At 39.6% G+C, this 21,473-nt stretch overlaps 1 protein-coding gene across 1 annotated transcript in view; it reads right to left on the reverse strand.

Annotated features, from left to right (window-relative positions):
- The window catches only part of hhip (hedgehog interacting protein), a 43,875-nt gene extending 26,220 nt beyond the window's left edge, over positions 1-17,655 (reverse strand). The window contains exons 1-7 of the mRNA XM_016546578.1: positions 16,958-17,655; positions 14,042-14,234; positions 10,109-10,250; positions 7,627-7,828; positions 1,705-1,856; positions 749-922; positions 489-632 (exon numbers count right to left, since the gene is read on the reverse strand). Of these exons, the coding sequence (XP_016402064.1) occupies positions 489-632; positions 749-922; positions 1,705-1,856; positions 7,627-7,828; positions 10,109-10,250; positions 14,042-14,234; positions 16,958-17,227 (1,277 nt within the window). The 5' untranslated portion in view covers positions 17,228-17,655. The remainder of the gene's footprint in view (positions 1-488; positions 633-748; positions 923-1,704; positions 1,857-7,626; positions 7,829-10,108; positions 10,251-14,041; positions 14,235-16,957) is intronic.
- Positions 17,656-21,473: the final 3,818 nt, after the last annotated feature.

Below are 21,473 nucleotides of genomic sequence, written 5' to 3' on the forward strand. Positions count from 1 at the left end.
AGATCTGAATCATTACCCTAAATTTTTTTTAATTGGATGAATGAAACATTTTTTTTCAGTGTATATGTGTTGGCATGCAGTTCTAATTTTAACAGCCAAGATTGGAAACGTCCCTTAATTCCAGACAAATCCTAATACTACGGCATACAGTTACATTCTTGTGAAATTGTGTGCTTCCACATTTATGGTAATGGTTTGGGTGGGCCCTTTTCCAAAGTGAGGTCCATAAAGAAATGATTTACTGCATCTGGTGTAGAAGAACTTGACTAGCCTGCACAAAACCCAGACCTGAATCCCAATGAACTGGAATGACGACTTCAAACCAGACCCCATCGCAAAACATCAGTGCCTGACCTCACTGATGTACAGGTGCAAATTCCCACATCCATATTCAAACATATAATGGAAATAATTCATAGACCAGCTGTTACGGAGGACAAACTCCCAAATTTTCAAATTTCAAAATTCAGTAAACTGTTTGACCTTACCTCCCTGGATCATGCAGTCCATGGGCAAAGATTTCAGGGGGCTGATTTGTGCTGTTGAAATAGGGGTTGTTTCTGGGTATAGAGTAAGGAGTACTACACCAATCTGTGTCCACATCCACCCGAAGGACAGATCCTGTGAAATCACTACGGCAGAAGAACACTCTATTGAAAATATCTGAAACAATTCAGATATCACTATTATATAGCTTGACTCATCAATAGTGCTCGGTTCATTATAGCTATACGCATTTAATACTTACCTCAGACCATCCATCTCCTCCATATCATCCAAAGTGATCATGCCATCACCTAAAAAGATGTGCAGAAGCCCATCAGGGCCAAAGAGGAGCTGCCCTCCCAAATGCTTTCGGTGGAGCTCAGCTACTTCCATTAAAACCCGAGTAGTCCTTGTATCCACCTGGTTTGGGTTTTTCCTAAAACCAAATATTAAAACATATTTAAATATAAAACTAAATTCATCAATCCATCCCTTTTCCAAACCACTAGGGTTAAAAAAATAAATAAATCCTGTAGGGTCACAGGGATGCTCTATCCCAGCAAATATATTTATTAATTTAATAGTTTAAACATGTTTAAAAATTTAAAATTACAAGAGATTATTCCCTAAAAATCAGCACAGAAAATGCAAAAAAACTAACAAACAAAAAAAAAAGGGTCAACAGACACTGTCTAGGTCTGATTATCACTACCAAACAGATGACACTGGCAAGTTTGGCATTTGAAAGGTTAATTTACAAAATGTATACTTCAGCTCGTTTTGTTAATGCTGGGTGTTTTGCATTGCAGCTGGGGAACTGAACACAATCAGAATGGATGGCAGCCTTCGTGATAATTATATGTTGTGATTACATATCTCTATAAAACATTCATCACTGTCAGTGAAAGCATTTCATGAGGAGCTCGGCTTCTCATGATTTATCCAAAACCGCATGGAAAACAAACATTACGCATACACGTCCATGTGTAAAGTGTTTGATCCAAGGCCGTAACCACATATTGACATTGGGGTAGGGCAGGGTTTTGTCCCTAACAAAAAGTTTTCCCTTTTTTTGTTTTGCTTTTTGGAATATCAAGGCGGACAGTTTGACAATATCTGAATATGAGGAAGGACACATCCCCCCCCATTGTCTATGATGGTTACGGCTCTGGTTAGTAGCCCCTATGCTTGGTCAGGTTTTGACTGGTTTCTCATTACCTGGACACAGTGTACTCGACTACACGAAGAATGTGGTCGTGTGGTCCGATAGCCCAGCGCTCTTGGTTGGTCGTGTAGGAGACGTAGAGCTTTCCATTTTTCTTATAATTGGGGTGGAATGCAAGGCTTAGCAAGCCCCTTTCATCTCCTCCCTGAAAGTCAGATGGGGTACACAAAGAATCCAGAAGTTAATTATGTCTCTTTTTTTTAGCTTGGGCTGGGCTGCAAAAAGCTAAAGCCGGGCCTCCCTCTCTCTCTCTCTCTCCTTTTTATTTCTTTGGTCTTTCTCCATCTCTGTCTCTCTCCATATGGGGGCCAGTTACCCCATGCCCTCTTGCCCCCTTGCTTTTTTATTCTTACCTCCCCTCTCCTTGACTACTGCATTACAAATGATTATAAAACATTTGACTTCAAGAGAGAGGCAAGAAAAAGAATGGGCAGCAAAGGGAAAAAAAACACTCCCACTGTCTTGGCAACAAGATAGAAAACATTGAAATTGCTTGTGTAATAGGTAAAACCTCTCATCCCGGAGGCTACTAGTTGTCACTACTCTGGTGGTCCACTCATCATAGGCCGTTGTAATAAGCAGCTATGTCGCTTTAGTTCCTGGGGAAAGTAATAATGTTGGGCTTTCCTCCCTTTCATCTTTCCAACTTTGTTTTCTTTCTGGTAATACAAATGAAATGAATGAACAGATTGCTAAGCACACGCCTCATGAATGAATCAATGAATGAACAAATGGGTTTGAGGCAAGTCCCTGAAAAACGATTATGATTTAATGCTTTGGGATAAGACCATAACACCAGTTCCCCTTCAGGAACTCGAGCTGCGTCGAAGTCGCTTTGGGAACGCCCCTGCGTGACCGCGTTCTGAAGCACGTGTCAAATCAGTCCAATGGAGTAGCGAGACGTCACGAGCGGGGTGACGTAAGCACCAGAAACCCGAAACGGTCACACTGTTTCTTGTTTGAAACAGCTGTTTGTTGCTACCGTGTGTTTTGAGTTTGAGCTCCGTCAAGTTAATTCTTTGTCGTCTACCCCGTTCTGGCCGGTCCGAGTATGGTTCTTGGACTTGGGTCCCTCCTTGATTCCGATCAGGAGGGACTTCCTCTCTCAGGCGGGGGGCGCCATTCTTCACCCCCGCCCGGAGTTATGGAAGCTGTGGAACCATGGTTACATACATAACCTAGAGACGTTTAATTACAGCACATACACTAACAATTTAGCGATATTGGTTGTCAAATAAGCAAACAAATAGAGTTTTCATGAAATTAGCTGTCTGTGCCATCTCTGCGGCATTCCTTTCAGATTTCTCACAGGAATTCAGTAAAGAGAGGTCTTCTGTGGATTGCTCAAGTTAACGGTGTGGTTCAGCTCACAGTACACGCCAAAACATACAGATCATAAATTGGTCAGAGGGACTCTGTTGGGCTGTGCTGAAGTAATCTAATTCGAATAGGCTTCAAGTGCTGGCGCTCCATCTCTGGAATGCTCCGGAGGAATTTGAATTGGATCTGTAGGGACATGAATAATAACACTCAGGAGGACTCTTTAGTAGACCACAAAGAGTGAAATCACAAGCGAAACTCCCTCTCAACATGTTGGACTCCTGATGCACTGACCTGAATCCCAAAACAAACACAGAGGGAGCAGGTCAAGTTAAGAATTCCAGAGAGTCGTATGATTTTAATCCAGGGACCACCAAAGAACAAAATTAGCTGAAATATTAGCTTTTGCTAATGATTGTTCCTTCAACAAGTAGGCACAAAAAAACTTCATTTTTCCAGGCCCATTCCTCCGGGTGCTACCAAAAACGTAATTAAGAATAGACAAACTTTATAATATTCTCCCTCCATCCATCATAGCATATGTAGGGCTACGTGTATAAGCCTCTGCTTAGTTGCAACACTGATACATATTGTTCCACTGTAGCAGCAACAAGAACTTTTCTTAAACATTTCATCAGGGTAACCTTGCAGCATGCTGAAGTCAATAGGAACAATTCAGCTCTGAAATGTGGCTCCAAAATGTCATGGTCAGAGGTTCTACGCGATGTTATTGTTGGCATTCTGTGCATTGCCTGTTGCTTTGACAGTACGAAGATTAGGTTGTAACAGCTTCTCGAAAAGAATGCATGTGAGAATACATCAGGGTCAGATGTATTCGTAGACAGGAACAGGGAGCACTACCGCCCCCCTCCAGGAATCCCTGTCCGCCCCAACGGCAGCTGCTTGCCTTTCAGGGCTTGATGCATGGCCTGGCTTGCACATTGTTTCTGAGCACCTTTTGATCCTTATTGGCTCAGGCAATCCTACATAAAGAGGCATTCCACCCGAGCTGATTGGAGAAAAACAATGCGTGCCTACCTCAAAGGCAATCTGAAATGCTCACACTAATTCAGAGTTCTATTTAGTTCAACACAATGAATCCCAAGGCCCAAGTAAACCCCCCCCCCCTCCTCCACCTGTTAACACACATTAATCCTGTGACAGTGCTGGAGTGAGGATCGCTCACTTTCAAGCGGTGAAAAGAGCAGATCGAATCGTAGGATAACATTCACTTATTACAGCAGCAGCTCTCTGGAGCAATCCACAAATCTTCTGAATGGCTCCATCACAGGTGCTCATCCTGTCTCGGGGGTCCTCGCAAAGTCAAAACCTTGGCCAGGAACTCAGAGGAAGCTATGTGAGATGACAGCTAAGCAGAGGCCGTTTCTCAAAGAGAACTGATCAAAGAGTCAAAGGACGAGAGAGGAAAAGGTCCATTTGTCAAAGCTAGCATACTTATTTTTTGACAGAGTCGAGAGCCCTCCTGCTCGTCTAGCTGAAAGAGCTCAACAGCTGTGCGTGTCAAGTGACAGAGTGCGCAACATGCTGTGATCTATTTGCTTCGGCAAGAAATCGTTTTTTGCAGCTGGACCCCTTGAGTTAGTTGATACACCACAATGGAACTCTGCTCACATTGCGTGCAGATGTCTTCTTCACTACGTCTAGCAAGGACAACAACAAAGCAGTACCATACTTGTGTACCTATCACGTCAACATGAAGTAAATCAGGGCTCTTTCACACAAATAGTTTAGAAGATAAACACTTTAGGGCGCTGAAATTCTACACTTCAGGATTTTGCTTGTCACTGTATGACTCTTTTTTTTTTTTCGGCATCTGGAACACGGTAACTAGTTTACAAGACATCCCAAAATAGATAACCGGAAGTTAACTATTTAAGCACCTCTGTTGATAGCACTCTTACTTTGTTGAAACCAATACATGGTAGTCAGACTGGTGCAGGGTTGCGCTTGAAGACCAGCTACAGATGTGAGAGTGTAATAAAGTAGTTTGCAATAAATCAAATAGGACCACAGTCCTACAACATGCTTCCACACTAGCCAGCGCAATCCACCTTGCTGGATCTATGCAGCAGAAGCCAAAATGACCATCCTTCTCTGATGTGTCAAAACCAATGAGGTGTTTGATCTTTGACACTTTCTTTGGAAGATCTAAATTGAGTCAGTAACAGACAAGAGTGTCTATGATAAAGAAAAGAAGAAAAAATTATCTTTAAAAAATCTAGCTTAAAACAAATGACCAAGTTCTAAGGAATGTGCTCTTTGTTGGTTTCATATGGTTTTAAAAAATTTTAATTTATGAAAAAGTTTAAAAGTCTGTTAAAAAGTTTTGTTTTTAAATAATGTAATAACAATCATTAATGTAATAATCATTAAAGCCCAATTACAATGTTTTCTGTTTATTATATTAGGACATTTTGACGTTATGCCCCCCAAAAGATATCAAAATGAATTTTAATTCAGAAATTAAAATCATGCCATCATAGAAGAGGTGTATTCAAGTCATTGTATGCATTTATTTTATCACATTTTTGAATAAAATTAATACATCTGGACAACGTCATTGAGCCACCTGTGATGAGAAAAAAAAACATTTTATAAAGGTGGTAAGGATGAGGGTGAGGGGAGATGATCAGTAGACGGAGGAGAGCGTGTCTTTGCATTTCAGAACAAAACACTTCTGTCAGTAATTGGAGAAGCACACGTGACACAGAATATTTGATAATGTCACACAGTGTGTGTGCGTGTGTGAGTGACTGAAGAGATACGGTTTCATCAGAGAACACCCACGGTGCTCTGGGAGACTCCCTCAAGTAGACAGAGCATTGTTTCCAAGCAGTTTGGCTTAACTGGCAGTAAGGGGATTGGGCTTGAAGGAGATACAGAACATTAGAATCAAAGTCATAATTAAACACTATCATCCCCCTTCATGCCCAAGTCGGGTCCCAGTGGGTCGCCAGGCCTTCCACGGGCACAAAGGCCACATGTCCTGTTGATGCTCCAAGTAAACACAGCCGACTCGGAATGATAACGGCTAAACTTGACAGAATAGCACTCTTGGGGACTGCCGGGGCTTGAGCTTACTCTAATTGTCATAATGATTGCTTTATCAACAACCAATTATGTTTAATGACGATAAGGCACATTGGGGGTCTTTCCTGTGGGGCTGTTGCATGTTGACTCCATAATTGCTCTTTCTCCTTTTATAAGTGAAGCAACGGGAGGTATGCGATATACATAAACTTCCTGTCAAAAAGCAGGTCTCTTCCTACATCTCCGGACACTTCCTAAACAAAATCTTCTCAAATTACAGAATGCTTCAGTTCTTATAGGGGCAGATAAACATCTGTTGTGACACACGCCATAACTACTACTGACAGACATGCATGTAAGCGAACGCAACATTTCAGCCTTTCTCACTGATCCTCAACAATCAAACACACGGTTTCCTCTGCTGGCAGTCAGGTTGACAGCAAGCAAACCACACACATAGAAGCCCACATACAGAATACATTTGTATAATAATACCCTCCATCACCCTCCATTCAGGTTTTGATTTGTGGTGGGAGGAGAGGAAAAATGGAAATAAATCCATAGAAGTTGTTATTGTGCTCCTTAAAGATTCTATTCTGTTAGGGTGCTTCATTTCTCCCACCTCGGCTTCGTCTGAGAAGGTGCCAAACCAAAATGATGAACAACAGATTTTTCAGGTTTCAGCGAGGCTTCCTGATTTATGCGAGACAGACTTTTCTGATGGTGGGAGGTCAGGCTACATGAATATCAAATAGGAGCTAGTTCCTTTTCAGAGGCAGATATGCCAACAATGTCGGGAAAAAAAAACCTTAGCTAAAATTCACCATTATTAGCATGCTCAAGAAAAATACTTGAAAGAATGTATTAGAGGTATGTATTAATCCACTGGGATGTGATTCAGAATAAACAATCTCCTGATAAATTAATTGCACTGTATAATATGTTCAAAGGTGCACTTTCAATTGTGGTTTAGTTGCATTAGCTGACATGGCATTTGTCTTGGTCTTTAATATGACATACATCAGAGTGAAACAAATTATTATATTTAAACAGGCTAAATTATTGGAGAAGTCAATATGAGGTAAAAAAAAAAAAAAAAACGTATGAATCAATTGTTTACAATATGATTTATAACATGTATTTGCAAAACAGACAGGGTGAATTTTCATTTCATGCCGACTTTATACCATTTTAGAAATTCAGCTCTATTCACAGGCAGCAATTTTTTATGTATCTCAGAATAAAAAGTATCCAAAAACAGGGTTGTCACCAACAAGAAAGGAAATCAGCAATGTTTTTCCGAGAAAGTGTTTTTATGAATTAAAAAAAAAAAAAAAAAAACTCTGAAAAAGTTAATCAGGTCACTGATGAGAATGGAATCTTAAACTGATATAAGTACACATGATTGTAAACATACATTTTATATTTGTTTCTTATGTATAATACTTTTTAATGAAAAAAAAAATCAGTAACCACAAACATTGTCAATCCAGCCAACTGATAACACCAAAATGTCAACAAAGGAGGAGCTAAATATCACTTACCTTAATACCGCTTTGTACCAGCTTATGAATGTCCAGAAAAGGCTCTTTCAAGAGCTCCATGTCATGTGTTAGGATACGGACAAAGCCTTCCTTCTCAAAAATAAAAAGCCGCTGTGATCCATCCCCACAATGCACCATGCCAACAGGCTGTCGAAGACCACTAAGGATCTCCTGAGTGCAGTAGCAGTTGTGTTTATGTTTTCTGTAGGAAAGGATTGGAAAGATTAGAAAAATAGATGGGTTAGTTAACACATCAGGCTTTTAAGTTGTTGTCTAATGTCTATTATTTGTTGTAAACAGTATAACTGTACAAGTTGAATTGTTATAAACAAGTTTATTACAGTTAGGAACAAGGCAGAATCGTTTCTGCTTGACAGACTGGTTTGGGAGTAGACTGAATAAAACGCCACAGGAGAAGTTAATTTAACATAGTCAGACGTTGGGGGCTTTTAAGCTGTGAAACAAGTGTTCCATTAACCACAAGTCACATTTGATGTGGGGATACGCCAACTCACATTATGCCTTAAATAAAACAAGGGCATCAGCGGTGTGGGTGCTCCTGTTAACAAGCAGTCTTGGAGGGATTTTCCATAAATGTAATAGGGGGTGAACTGGCAGCAAATGTATGCCTGACATCTCGTGCCTGAGCTGTAGAATAACGTCAGTCTGACGTGCTTGCAGTGACTCTGCCCGATCAGATATGCTGCTGTTCAGGCCCTTCCCAATGGGAGGTCCGATGAAGAATTATGACGATCATTTACAATGACTATGGGCTCAAAACACATGGTGGATTCACAGCTCGTCATTATTTGCCTCAGAATTCATACAAAAGTGAGGCATTTATCACTGTTAAAACGAAAGGTGCTTAGGGCACACTTCACTGAAATGTGTCATTAAATCAGATCAGTTTAAAAACCAAAGTGAATTGAAGGTATGCTGAGGGTGACAATGACACATGTCACTAAAAGAAAATTAACTCACTGCTTAACTACCACAGCATGATGCATAGTTAGAGAAATTATAGTTGTGACTGTTTCCTGAAACAATAGCAACATGGTCACACCTCTGTCTTTTGAACTATGTTGGTTCAGCAATATTGGATGGTTTTGGGAAACGCTGAAAGTTAGTAACAACAGAACTTGCTGGCAAACAATGTTTTTTGGAGTCCTACAGGTGGTCTTGTTGAGTACACATATGAATCCATCATTGTAAGTTGTGAAAAGTGAATACTTAAGCCTTTTGCTAACACTAATATGAGGTTACAATCAACAGAATATTCAGCTATGAGCTCAATTCTAGCAGAGCCAGCCCCAAATGACATCCCTTACTACTTCCTGTCACAAATGGTCAAAGCCCTCTTGCTGTCACCAACAGCTCAGAGTTCCTGCAGCATAAGCACTTCCTTTGTGTTCTTAAAGCTGGCTAAACTCATTCTGGACACAAAGCTCTGGCTTGGAAAGGGGAGCAATGGACCAGTCAATGAGTACATGCAGGAATGTTGTGACATGGAAGGTTAGTTAGGCGTGTCTTGTCTCTAGTGACCTTGTTGAGGCTGCCCTGATGACCTAGTAGTCAAAGCAGGCCAGTCATACTGGGCCATGGGACATTAGATGACGGTAAGGAAGCTTCTCTCATGCCTGATGAAGAACGCTGTTACACGCAGATGTCATTACAGGGAATAGCTCACCCCAAAAAATGGAAATTCCGACATGATTTAATCAACTTCATTTCAAATGTTAAAAAAAATGGACTGGACCTTTTTTCCATGCAGTTACAATGAATGAAAACTGGAACTTTCAAGCATCAAAAATGATGCAAAAGTACCTTAAATGTAGTTCATACAACTTGTTCACTAGATTCCAAGTCTTCTGAAATTATAAAGTACAATTTGTGCCACACTAAGTCGTTATTCACTGATAATCTTCCTTGCTATTGGCTGTTGCGACAGGAGTCTGAGCTGAACTTTAGAACCAATTGGAACAATTCAGAACTATATATGAATCATTCAGACTGGTTTTGTTAACTAGATCAACCGATTCATCAAACAGATCTGACTCAAAATAATAATTAGTTCAGAAATCAGACATTGTCACTTATCTTATATACACTAATTAAAGTGCCAAGGAAAGTTAGTACAGTTGTCAAGATTTTTGTGAATACTGACTTAAATTTTTGTAATATGACTGAGCAGACGAGGTATATATACCATATATATGGCATATATATCCATATATATATATATATATATATATATACCAGTCATGTTGGGGGTATGACATTTTGGAGCTTGACAGCCCCATTTTACTTTCATTGTATTAAAAAGATTGACCAGGATATTCTTCATAAATTCATCTTTTGTATTTGGAATGACATGAGTAAATAAATATTGACAGAATTTTTATATTTAGGTGAACTATTTCTCTACAGTTCAACATTTCAGATAAATAAAAAAAATGTGTGTGTGAAACTGAATTAAATATACCTGTTAATCACTTCTATGTTTTCATCTAACAGGTAGTTGGAATCTCGGCGCAGTTGCTTTCTGTGAAAATCTGGAAAGCACAGGCCTCCGTCCTTCCTTCCATAGTACTGGCAGAACTCATCCACGTCGGCTTGGAACAGTTCTAAAAAACACAGACAGACAGACAACTGGTCTCAGCCTGAGACAGACACCACACAGGGTCCATGGATGATGTAATCACCTCCAAAACCAACTGAATCCCCTACAGTCAAAGCTGTACTCGAGTCAAGTATGTCCTCAGCCATCAGACGGCTTATTGTGTGGGTGTTTTGGTGGTGATTCCGGTGCCAAGCTTAATTCCTATCTTGACTATGGTGCATTTATGAAGTACTGAGTCTCAAATCAAGACATTTGTTTTTGCCTCTCATATCTGACAAGTGCAAGTCATGGTCATTCATATCGGTACAGACCTTTAACCATTTGTTAAAAACGGTCATATTTGACAGTGCCACATTGATACACACTTCTGGGTGCTACAATTATGTGATGGTTGAACCCCAGTGAGATATTACAAACCACTTCAGACATGTGTGGTCCGTATGTGGAAAGTTTGTGAGTTCAATTAAACCCAAAAATGCCAAACGCTCAGTCTGTATCTCCTTCACTGTTATATCTTTCAGCAGAAACATGCAGGTCAAATCCAAATAAATGATAAGTACACACCCAAACTGATTGATTATATTTAAGAGATTAAGTTTGCTTGCTTACTTTCATGGAAAACACCCTTAATTTATTTCTCCAGTAGAAGCCAAAATAAGTTCACCATAATTCAGACATCTAGAGTTGAGGAATGCACAATGAAAATTTTGAAAATTAAGTGTGTGGCAATTAAATCACAGTCGGTTTCTAGGAACTGTCTTGGCTGAATGAGCAGCACGACAACAAGGAGAGAGAACATGACTTGGTTTGGCAGCCCCTGTGACCTAAAAACATCACTGATATGGTTACCACCTTAGCTAAACCCTCTCATGGGGAGGAGTAGAGCAAAGACAGCAGTGATAGAAACACAAACACACTCCTCTCCTTCCTGTCATCTCCAGTGAGCCCCCAATGCCGCATGAGGAAGGGGGCTGCATGTGGGAGGGAAGCAACAGCACCAACAACAGAGGTGATGATAGGATATCCCTAAACATCTAAACACAACAGTGAGATCAAACACACACACACACACCCACCACCACCACCTCCACTCACACTGCCATGCCACCCACACAAAAACCGCAGTGGTTATCTTGGGCCTGCTGGTGTGAGCGGTAAGGTTCTGGGAGCTGTTGTCAATAGTAGCTGAGAGGTCAGTATCTGTATGCAGTTCCCACACTTTTGAATTTTCCATATCCTTTCCATGTCCAGATTTCATATTGATGAAAAACATTTTCATTCAGACCTTTTTACTAATGAATCATTCAGACTAATGTATGAACAAGTTCAACCGATTCTGATTCAAAAGAATAATTCAAAATAAAGAGTCGCTCAAAAAATTGAGAAAATGTGGTAGAAAAAGAATATTATACACTATAAAATCATTATTTATAAAGCCCATAATATGTCTATGACTTTTCTAAGGCTTAGAGAACAAAATTTTAAAATAACCTGATATTTACTTGGTTTTTCATGACTTAAAAAAAATAAAGGTTCTTTATTGACATCTATGGCTCCATGAAGAACCTTTGATATCAATGCACAGAAGTTTCCTAGTAATAGAAAAATAACTCTTCAGATTATTCAAATGTTCTTTACACTAAGAAATTTTTTTTATTTTGGAACAGAAGAACTGTTCACAAAAAAGTTCTTTGGGAACCCCAAAATGGTTCTTCTATGGTATCGCAAAAACCCCTTTTGTAATCTTTTTTCAAGAGTGTGGGAACCTGTTTATGTCTTCGTTATATCAATGAGGTCATGGGGATCAAAAAAGTGTCTGCTGATATGAGGTGTGAATATATCCTCATTACGATTTTTTTGGTGGCAATATCTTCAACAGGTCGAGTCTTAACATTCCAAATTCTCATTTGATTAGATTTTTTTTATCCAGTTCTGCAATAACATTGCTGAATATTTTAGATGTGTTATGCTTTTTTTTATTAAACCTAACCTTATTTAACAAAACCAATTCAAAGTGTAATCTTTACCAAATCAAATGAGATCAACACATTGAACAGACAACAACTGTAAAATTAAAACATTGGAACTAAAGTGTTTTTCCTTAATCTTAGGGGACTGAAAGTAAACACCATGAAAATATGAAGGGACTTTTATTACTGTTGAAAACCAATGTGCAATCATGGTCGTAAAAACATGGTTAAAAAATATGGATAGAAATGAAACACACAAACTGAAAGGACTGTCTAATTTGAACAATTTATATCTTCCCTAAACATGGCGAAAACACTGTGTGGCCTCAACTACAGTCTCAGCCCCTCCACAATATGCTCTAGTTTTATTGTACTGGCCTACAAAAAACAGGACAGAGAGAAAGAGACTCCACATCCTCAGCGCTATAGTTATACTTCCATCTGGTTATCTTCCAAAGCAACCTGGGTGGCCACCCAAAGTACTTGACATCTTGATGCACTTCAGCAGTTTTACATATACACAACCTTTGTAGAAAAATAAATGTGTCATTCGTCACCACATATGCTGATTTGGGAGGGGGAGAGGGGGGTAGAGTCTTTTGGCCCCAGCTCCTGTTCTCAGAGTCTTTACCACTGTTTTCTCTCTCTCTTTCCCATACGCTTACTCCCTCTACAAAGAATCGCAATAGACAGCACACCCTTATTTATCTGTTTTGTAGAGGAAGACTGAAAGGTAAACTGTATGTATACAGTGTCTCATTTTTGTCTGTCTATTTGCATTTCCGTGGGTACGTATGTGCGTGTGGCTTGCGTTTGCTCTCTGTTTGCATATCGGCCCTCATCTAATCTGTTATGGCTGCACTGATAGGAAGAAGGTTTGGTCTGGCGGCCAGTTTTTGCATGCCATTCCATCTGATGGAATGCATCATGCAGCAAATGTTGCAACCCAATAAGCAGCTATAGGATGTTTGCTCCTGATGTCATTCATGTTTGGAAGAAAATACAAACCTCATAATGGCCTAGAGCTTTTCAGGTCTTTGGACTCCTCCCCACTGCCATCTGTTTTTCCCCCCTTATGTTTCAGAGGCCTTAATGTTTGTCTTTTCATTGAACGTAGGATGTCACCAAGAAAAACAAACTGATTATGTGAGCATTGCCTTGAACAGGCTTCGTTTTCTGCTGCATCCTGTAAAGTGTGTGTGTGTTGTGTGAGGTTTGAGTGTCAGTCATGTCTAGACCGTAGTCAGACCGAGCACACACACACATATCCAGAGACAGACGCACATAAACACCAAACAAATCTTGGCAGGCTGTTCTCACATAAAATAAGATGATTGCCAAAGGACCGAAGGGAAGAAACAGGTCATAAAATCATTCATTTACAGCTACAGATTTTCAAGCTTTGTTTGGGGTGTTTTATTGTTTATTTTAAATATAAATTTTTTATCATTTATATTTCTATAATACCAATAATTTAAGGCCTTTTGTGATGCTTAAGTCATTGCAAAGATTTAAAATTAATTAATTAATTAATTAATTAATAAAAATAAGAAAGAAAGAAACAGCAACAAGTGGTTCCTGAATGGCATTTCTTGAACATCAGATGAATGAATCCCTCCGTTTCAAAGTAACTTTGCCATGATGGAGCTGCAACAGATATTTAGTTTTCTCCCACTATGCGACTTTATGGTCTGGTGCATTAATCTGAGGTAATTTGTTCACCTGGACTTAGAATAATTGCAATACATGTGTCAGAAGAGGAATGTTCCTGGTGAAGTTACTAATGTTCTTTATGCAAAACTCTTGCATTGATCTTGTTTGTTACCTGGTACGTGTCCCCGGCAAGTGTAGTAGAACTCCTGGCAGTAGTCGTGGCATAAATGGGGTAGATCTTGTTCTCTGTGTGGTGCTTTTTCAAGTTTGGGCGAGTGGAAGAGCATCTGGGCATGTGGTGAGCAATGGGCGCACTTAATCTCCTGCAGCAGTCTAGAACACTCTGTGTTATTGGTTGAGAAGATCTAAGGAGCGAAAAACAACCAGCAAAGGTTAGAACTGTGGTTCTAATTGAATGGCTAATCCAAATTTTACTCATGCTACAAAGCTGTTCCTATATAACAATTGTATATTGTATATATAATAAAAGAAAAGTCAAACTAGGTGGTTTGACACACATTTTTGGAATGCTTTCTCGTTAATTGGATGCAATTCACATTCTAAACATCTCTCTTAACAAACACCACACATCCATGTGGACTTGATTTCTCCTGATTTGTTTATTTGAGCTCACAAACAGCTAAGCCAAAATTGCACCTCGCAAGGCAGCTGAACCCATGCTGGAGCTAACGGACCGAAATGAGGATACTCAAAATGTTTCTTAAGTCACCAAACAAAAGTAAACAGTAGATTAGGGCCGAGAAAATGAGCAGGCTTATTTATGTAACAAATTAGCTGTAATAAAACAACAATGTAATCTGCTCCCTTCCCCAGACATGCGCCTGTGCCGCAGCAGTCTAGTAAACCTCCCTCTCTCTGTGTGAGGTCCATGTGTAAACACCAATTTATAGATAGATGGGCACATCATTCCCGTGCTGGTATCAACAAATTAGCAGTCTGTCCAAGTCAATTAGACCAGCACACCCAGCAGACAGCGTATTGACGGCCCACCTCCTCCCCGGCCCACTGCTCTGTGTAGTAAACCATTTTGGCAGATTTCTTTGATTTTGATTCTCCAGATTCTTTCGAGTGAATCAAAACCATCTTTGTCGGTGGAAGATCAAACGGTGTCCGAAAAATGTATTGAAACCTCCATATGAACCAGAGAGTTTGGAATGTGAATTTTCAAGCTCTCTTCGCTCTCAGTCTTGCAGTGGTTGGTGTGTTAGCCTGGTCTGTGAGTGGCAACTCTCCTGCTTTAAATTGCCCATTGATTTAGTGAGCCATGGACTGGCACATGGTCCATGGAGAGAAGCATTTGTGTGCTCTCAACCATGCACTCTACCCATATGTTGCTGGGATGGACTCCAATGTTGCCATCACCCTCACCAGCAACAAGAGGACCTTTGTTTTTTCTTTTTTTGTGTTTTCCAAAAAAACGCCAAAATTTGTTCAAAGCTGCTTCAAATCACACCACGCGATCTACATCACAGCCTTTTAAAGCCATACATAACTACTGAAACATGCCAGTGAAAATAGGTGGCATATATGAGTTAACATTAGATGCCTTGAAATAGCGTGGTTCGGCATGAAAAGATAATGAAAAAGATAATAATGAGAATGATATGTTTATATAGTGAAATCTGAGCAGATGTTGGGATTATGCATCATGGTACACAATATCCTTTGTCACTGAAACTGACAGAACAAACGTAAACACAAAAACTCATTTGAAAACAATCGCTCGTCATTTAGCGACAAACAATGAGGGCAGCTAGCTCACAAGTTCTCACTGAGGTGCCAGAAAAAGGCGATTGATGATCGAAGTTACCGCAACCATAAGATTTAACAAACAGAGGATTTAACAAATGAATCACCTGACATGAATCCACCCATACCCCCCCCCAAATGAAACCAACTTTCCCCACAAAACCTGTAAGCTTTTATTAAACAGCTTTAGTGAAACCATTTTGGCCCTCTGGGAATTGGTGTAAGTAAGTTTGGAGTGGGGAGCAGGACAAATACTCACTCAAAGGCATTAACTAACACTTGGACAGATCCAAGGACTGGGGGAGAATGATGTTCTCCAGCTTCACCCATTAGTGAAACTAACAAACACAATGGTGTTGTTGTTATTCTTTTGCCATAAGCAAAAAGACTCCGTGTGTGGGCAGTGTAGTGGGGAGGAGGAGATGTCGACTCTTTTTTGTTCCATTCAGCCTCGCTCTTATTTGCATGACTTGAGCAAATTAAATGATGCAATATGGCTTTTTGTCACAAACCGACGTGCGATGCCACCCAGTCGCGTATGTCGATCTGCGGAGGTTGTTTACATGAGAAAAGAGCGATTTCTCGGCACAGAATGTGTTCATTGATAAAACTAGTTAGATTAATCTTCTCGCGTCTATAGAAAGCCTCAGAAAGATGCGATTCATTACCGATCGAGAGACATTTGTTTCCCATCTGTTTTATGTAAATTATATCCATCACTCCGAGAAGCACATGCTGTCATTGAAACATCAGCGTGAAAAGTTGCGCAAAATGTCTAATCCATACATACAAACATTTAACTTGTGGAATAAAGCTTTTAAGTGCGATTCAGATTTCGGAAGCACAATATTGCTGCAGGAGAGCATGAAAATTAAGCGATTTCATTCATACGCCTCGTGCTCGCGAGTGAACTGCACTGCACGCGTCCTTACCTCCGTCCGAGCTGTTTTTATTTGATTTTCTATGTAAACATGCGCGAGACCGACGTCTTTAGCCATTGCGCACGATCTCGTCGTGTTTATCAATGTCAGTGCCACGTTTTTTTTACAACGCCGTGTCAAGTTAAAACAAGTTCAACTTTTAAAACCACGCGTTCTATTACACTGCTCCGCGTCTTTGCTGTTTTAATGCAAAACGCATTCAATACACACAGTGCGCATACTGCTTATATGTATCCATATGTTCATTACAAGATCAACCATTATCCCTCTACATACTGCTGCAAACATCTCGAAATCAATGCATGAACCAATTGCCATAACAAAACACGCATGAGAATCACTAGGTCAGTTTGAGGCTGCAGGAAACCTGAACATACCCGAGCATCTCTCCGATGGAGTATCTGATACGGAGCCCTCCTGGACGGACAGCAGGACACGCGAGGATAGAGCCTGTGACAAACCTCCCCTCCGTCGCTTCCATCCAGTGACAGTTTTCTCTCCTTCTTCTTCAGGCGTTTCGGCAGACTTCCATCGTAACATCTCCTCCTCCTTGGACTTAATTCTCCTTTCTCGCCGAATTTCGCATCACCACATTCCCAAAAATTGGCCGCGATGGCCAACAAGAGCACAAATTTCAAATGCTTCATTTTCAGAGGGATTCAACCAAAAGCGGAACACGCGACTGCTGCGAAATCAGGACTGCTGTATGACAGTCCCCACGCGTCCAGAAAGTTGTTATAGAATAAGTAATTTCGATTAAAACAACTATTCGCTAATAAAGTAGTCCAAATTGATTAATAGCAAAGGTATTTAAAAAGAACGAAAAACGAAAGAAATGGCAATAATAAATTAAGACAAGTGCTGGTTATGATGTTGTTAAAGTGGAAAAAAACATGATACTGTATTTTAATAAGAAAAAAAAAAAATAATAATACAAAATAAGAAGTGGTCGGATATACAGAAATTGTATGACTCCTTTCCCAAAAGTTAAATCCCGTTGGTGCACAAAGGTTGATGCGTGTGATCAAAAGTTGCACTAAGTTGTCTGTTGCATGCTCTTCAGTGCACTCACATGTTTCCCTTTGCTCTTTCCACCTTCTTTTTAACCAGCGCGCGAGAAGGGGAACGCGCACGATGACGTCTGTCCAGTCCGGGAACGCGCGTCATCGTGTAAGTAAAGAAAAGTATTATACGCTGTAACTGTAATATTAACGGGAAATAATGTTACACCGCGTTCAATACACATAATACTGTTACACATTTCATACTGCATATGTTTATATGTATCCATTTGGTCATTACAGTACAAACCTGTTACCATTTTATTGACTGTAAAATATTGATAACATTTATATTTTTATGCGTCTTTTATGTTGCATTATATCTTATTTATTGCATTATTTCACTGACATGAGTTTCACACTGTCTTGTCTTTGTGTGTGGCACTGTGGTCTGCGTTATTACTGACCGCAGTTGCTGGAAAGATCACTTTTAATGAACTTCATCCAAAGTCATCATGATGCTTTCCATAATGCCACATGTACTATCAAGAAAAATATTAATGATATTTAAATGCAGAAATGTAAAGACTTTATTTCCCATGTTTAAGAGCTCTATGTCTACCTCTGGGAAGAAGTACTGCTCTCTTTGCATGTGTGGGGCTTCTTGCACATTTCAGTATTTCTGTTTGTGCTCAAAAGTGGAAGGAGTTCTACTTTTTACACGTTGAAGCACATGGTACACATTAATTAAATTAATTTCAAATAGTTTTATTAAAATCTAATTTAAATAACAATATTACTAAAAACAGTTAGGATATTAGTATTTTTATACGAGGATCAATATTCTCAATACAGTCTAATTAAATAGTGTAAACTATACAATCACCAAATGCACATTTCGGTAACACATGTAACACTTTTTACAATATTTTTCTGACAACCACAAATACTTGTTTTTACTGAAAATTTAAAGGGATCAAGAGATAGATAGTTCACCCAAAGATGACAATTCTGTCATCATTTGCTCACCCTCATGTTGTTACAAACCTGTAGGACTTTTTCATCTGTGAAACATAAAAGAAGATATTTTGAAGAATGCTGTTGGTAACCAAATAGTTTTGTATCTTTTATGTTCCACAGAAAGAAAGTCATACAGTTTTTCATCCAAACAACATGAGGGCGAGTAAATTATATTCAATATTTTTTTTCTATTACATTTTTTTATTTACAACAAAAATCAGTCTTTTATGCAAAGTCAAAGTTTTTATATCCTTTGCATTTGCTCTTTAGTTCAGTCATGCACAGCTGTGGATATAGATAATAATAATAATAATTAATAATTTATGCATTTAGCAGACGCTTGATAAAAGCGACTTACAGTGCATTCAAGCTATACATTTTTTACCAGTATGTGTGTTCCCTGAGAATTGAACCCACGACCTTTTGCGCTGCTATCACAATGCGGTACCACTGAGCCACAGGAACATTTACCCCATTCATAGATAGAACAATTAGATAGATGGAATAGATGGAACTATTGTTATTGAATAACCTAAATGCAACATACTCTGAGATAATGTAAATCTTTATTTCGCCAATACATTATATCTTGTGTATTGTTTATTTATTTATGCACCTGCTTGATTAATTATTTCTATTAGATGCTAACATCTAAGTGCTCTGTTGGCGATCAGGGGCTACAGCAGGACAGTTTGTTGATCTGAGTGTCCGACACTCTTACGTTAACAAAGTTGTGAGAATGTCTGGCATTCTTGCTCTTCAGAGGGTTTCTGATAAGACTGAGCCAAATGCAGGACAAGTCCTCTTTTCTTCTCATCTATAGAGAGATCTTCAGATTGCAGGTCCAGAGGGGAATGTCCTCTGAACAGACCTCCGTTGCATTAGGTGCAATCAGTCGCATTACCGCACCTGTTCATCCTTGGGGGTCCAGCAGCACTGACCAGAACACTGGCTGATTATCAGCAGAGATCAGGAGTTGCAGGAATCCACAGTGATTGGACTGTTGGGTAATTATGGAAATGGCCCTGAACGTTGAACAGCCTGCCACCATATCCAGCCAGGCCTGTTCTGTGTTCAGGAGCGAGCCCGGCCTATTTGATCTGTCTCTTTGCACTGCAAAAATGACAATGATTCACCTACAGTAAGGTTCAGAGGCGAAGCTGAGGTCCTTGAGAGACGGCTTAGCATTTGTGATCAGCTCAGTATTGGTGGGTGACATAAAGACATGTGTGATGCAGCTGTGGTTTGGGTATACATCTGTTTGGAGAGATATAACCCTTCCCATTGTGTAGAAGCTACAATATTATTCCACTGGCATCCTCTCGCCCTCTTAAAGCACTGATATCATTGCTACTTTCCATGTTAGAAGGCAACATTTATTCACAAAAATCTGAGAGTCACTGTTCCAATTTTTTGTAACTCAATAAGAATTTATGAGCTCTAAAATGCATTCAAACCTCATTTTCAGCATTGCTGTTGAGACAACCAATGTGACAATTACAACACCATTGGTAATATTTAGGCATTCTGTTAGATATTATGAGTCATTTGTAACCCTTTCTAGGTCCTTTGTTCAACAAACAACAGATGGTGAAATTAGTTTTTGTTATGAGAAAACTCTTAAAGTTAAAATTTCAAGCAAAACCGCAATTTCACATATGCTCTGATTTAGTACCAAGGACGTTAACAACAATATGCACTATCCTTTTTGGTTATATACGAGAAGTTATGCTCTGACCAGAACCTAATACATAGTCATCAATTGAGGTTGGAGATGGCAGGATATTTCTTGCTTTGTCATTTGGGAAATTCCCTGGGTTAGATCTGTTGTCTCATTCAGCAATAACAAGGCTCAGCTCTGGTCCAATAACCCTCAAATAAAAATACTCCCCACCAAGGGGTGGATAGTCCCTGACCACACAGAATCCAGTAACACCCTTGAACTCACAGATCAGAGGTGGCAAACCACACTTAAGCAAATATCTTAAGAGGTAAGAGAAAAGGTGACAATGTCCTGTCGACAGCCATTTGTCAATGTTCTTCTTAAGTGGTGCCTATATGTGTTTTACGCTACACTCAAATGTCTTTGTGCGCACAACGCAGTTTAATAGCGGGGAGGAGAACTACAAACAATTTACCTCCATCACGGTAAATCTTTACAAGAACTGTACAATGAGAAACACAGGCCAAACGTGCAGTCAAATAACATGTACACCAGCAAGTGTTCACTCTGAATTCACTCATCATAATTAAAAGGCATGTAGACTGATAAAATAACTTTCTGACCCGCGGCATGTTACACACAAAGTTTGTTTATTTCATTTAATTTAATTTCTCATAAAGTATAAATGGGTCTTTGTACATGAAAATATATAGCTACCTTTATATTTTAGGGTTCCTCTCAAGGGGATCATCATATTTGAGGGCATGTGGCATGAAAAAAGCTTGAAAACCCTTCCTTTAAAACTACTCTTCTTTTTTTCTTATTTCAGCACTGGTAATTGTCTACGGTTTCATATTAAGGCTTTCATATTCAGAGATAATGCAATGTGTTCATGATGTTCTCAGTAGTTGTGACATGGCTAATGAGGTCTGGCCATCTGTTTATGAGCATTCTAGAGAGTGAAAGCGGGAGAGAGAGGGATTCAGTAGCTCTTTCCAGCAATGGGTGCAGGCCCTGGTTTCCACTTCAATGACTCTAAACACATAAGGATGTTTTAAGTGTGGTGACTTAGAAAGAGAGCCAGCTCCCAGTGAGTGTGAGAGATTGAGTGAGTCATTGGTTGCGCTGAGCCGCTGGGCCGCCTGCCCGGGATCAACAACCTCTAAATCATTGGCCTTTGCCATTGGACCACACGAAGTTTCCTTCATT

Source organism: Sinocyclocheilus rhinocerous, unplaced genomic scaffold, assembly GCF_001515625.1.
Source record: "Sinocyclocheilus rhinocerous isolate Xijiao unplaced genomic scaffold, SAMN03320098_v1.1 scaffold580, whole genome shotgun sequence".
Lineage (NCBI taxonomy): Eukaryota > Metazoa > Chordata > Actinopteri > Cypriniformes > Cyprinidae > Sinocyclocheilus > Sinocyclocheilus rhinocerous.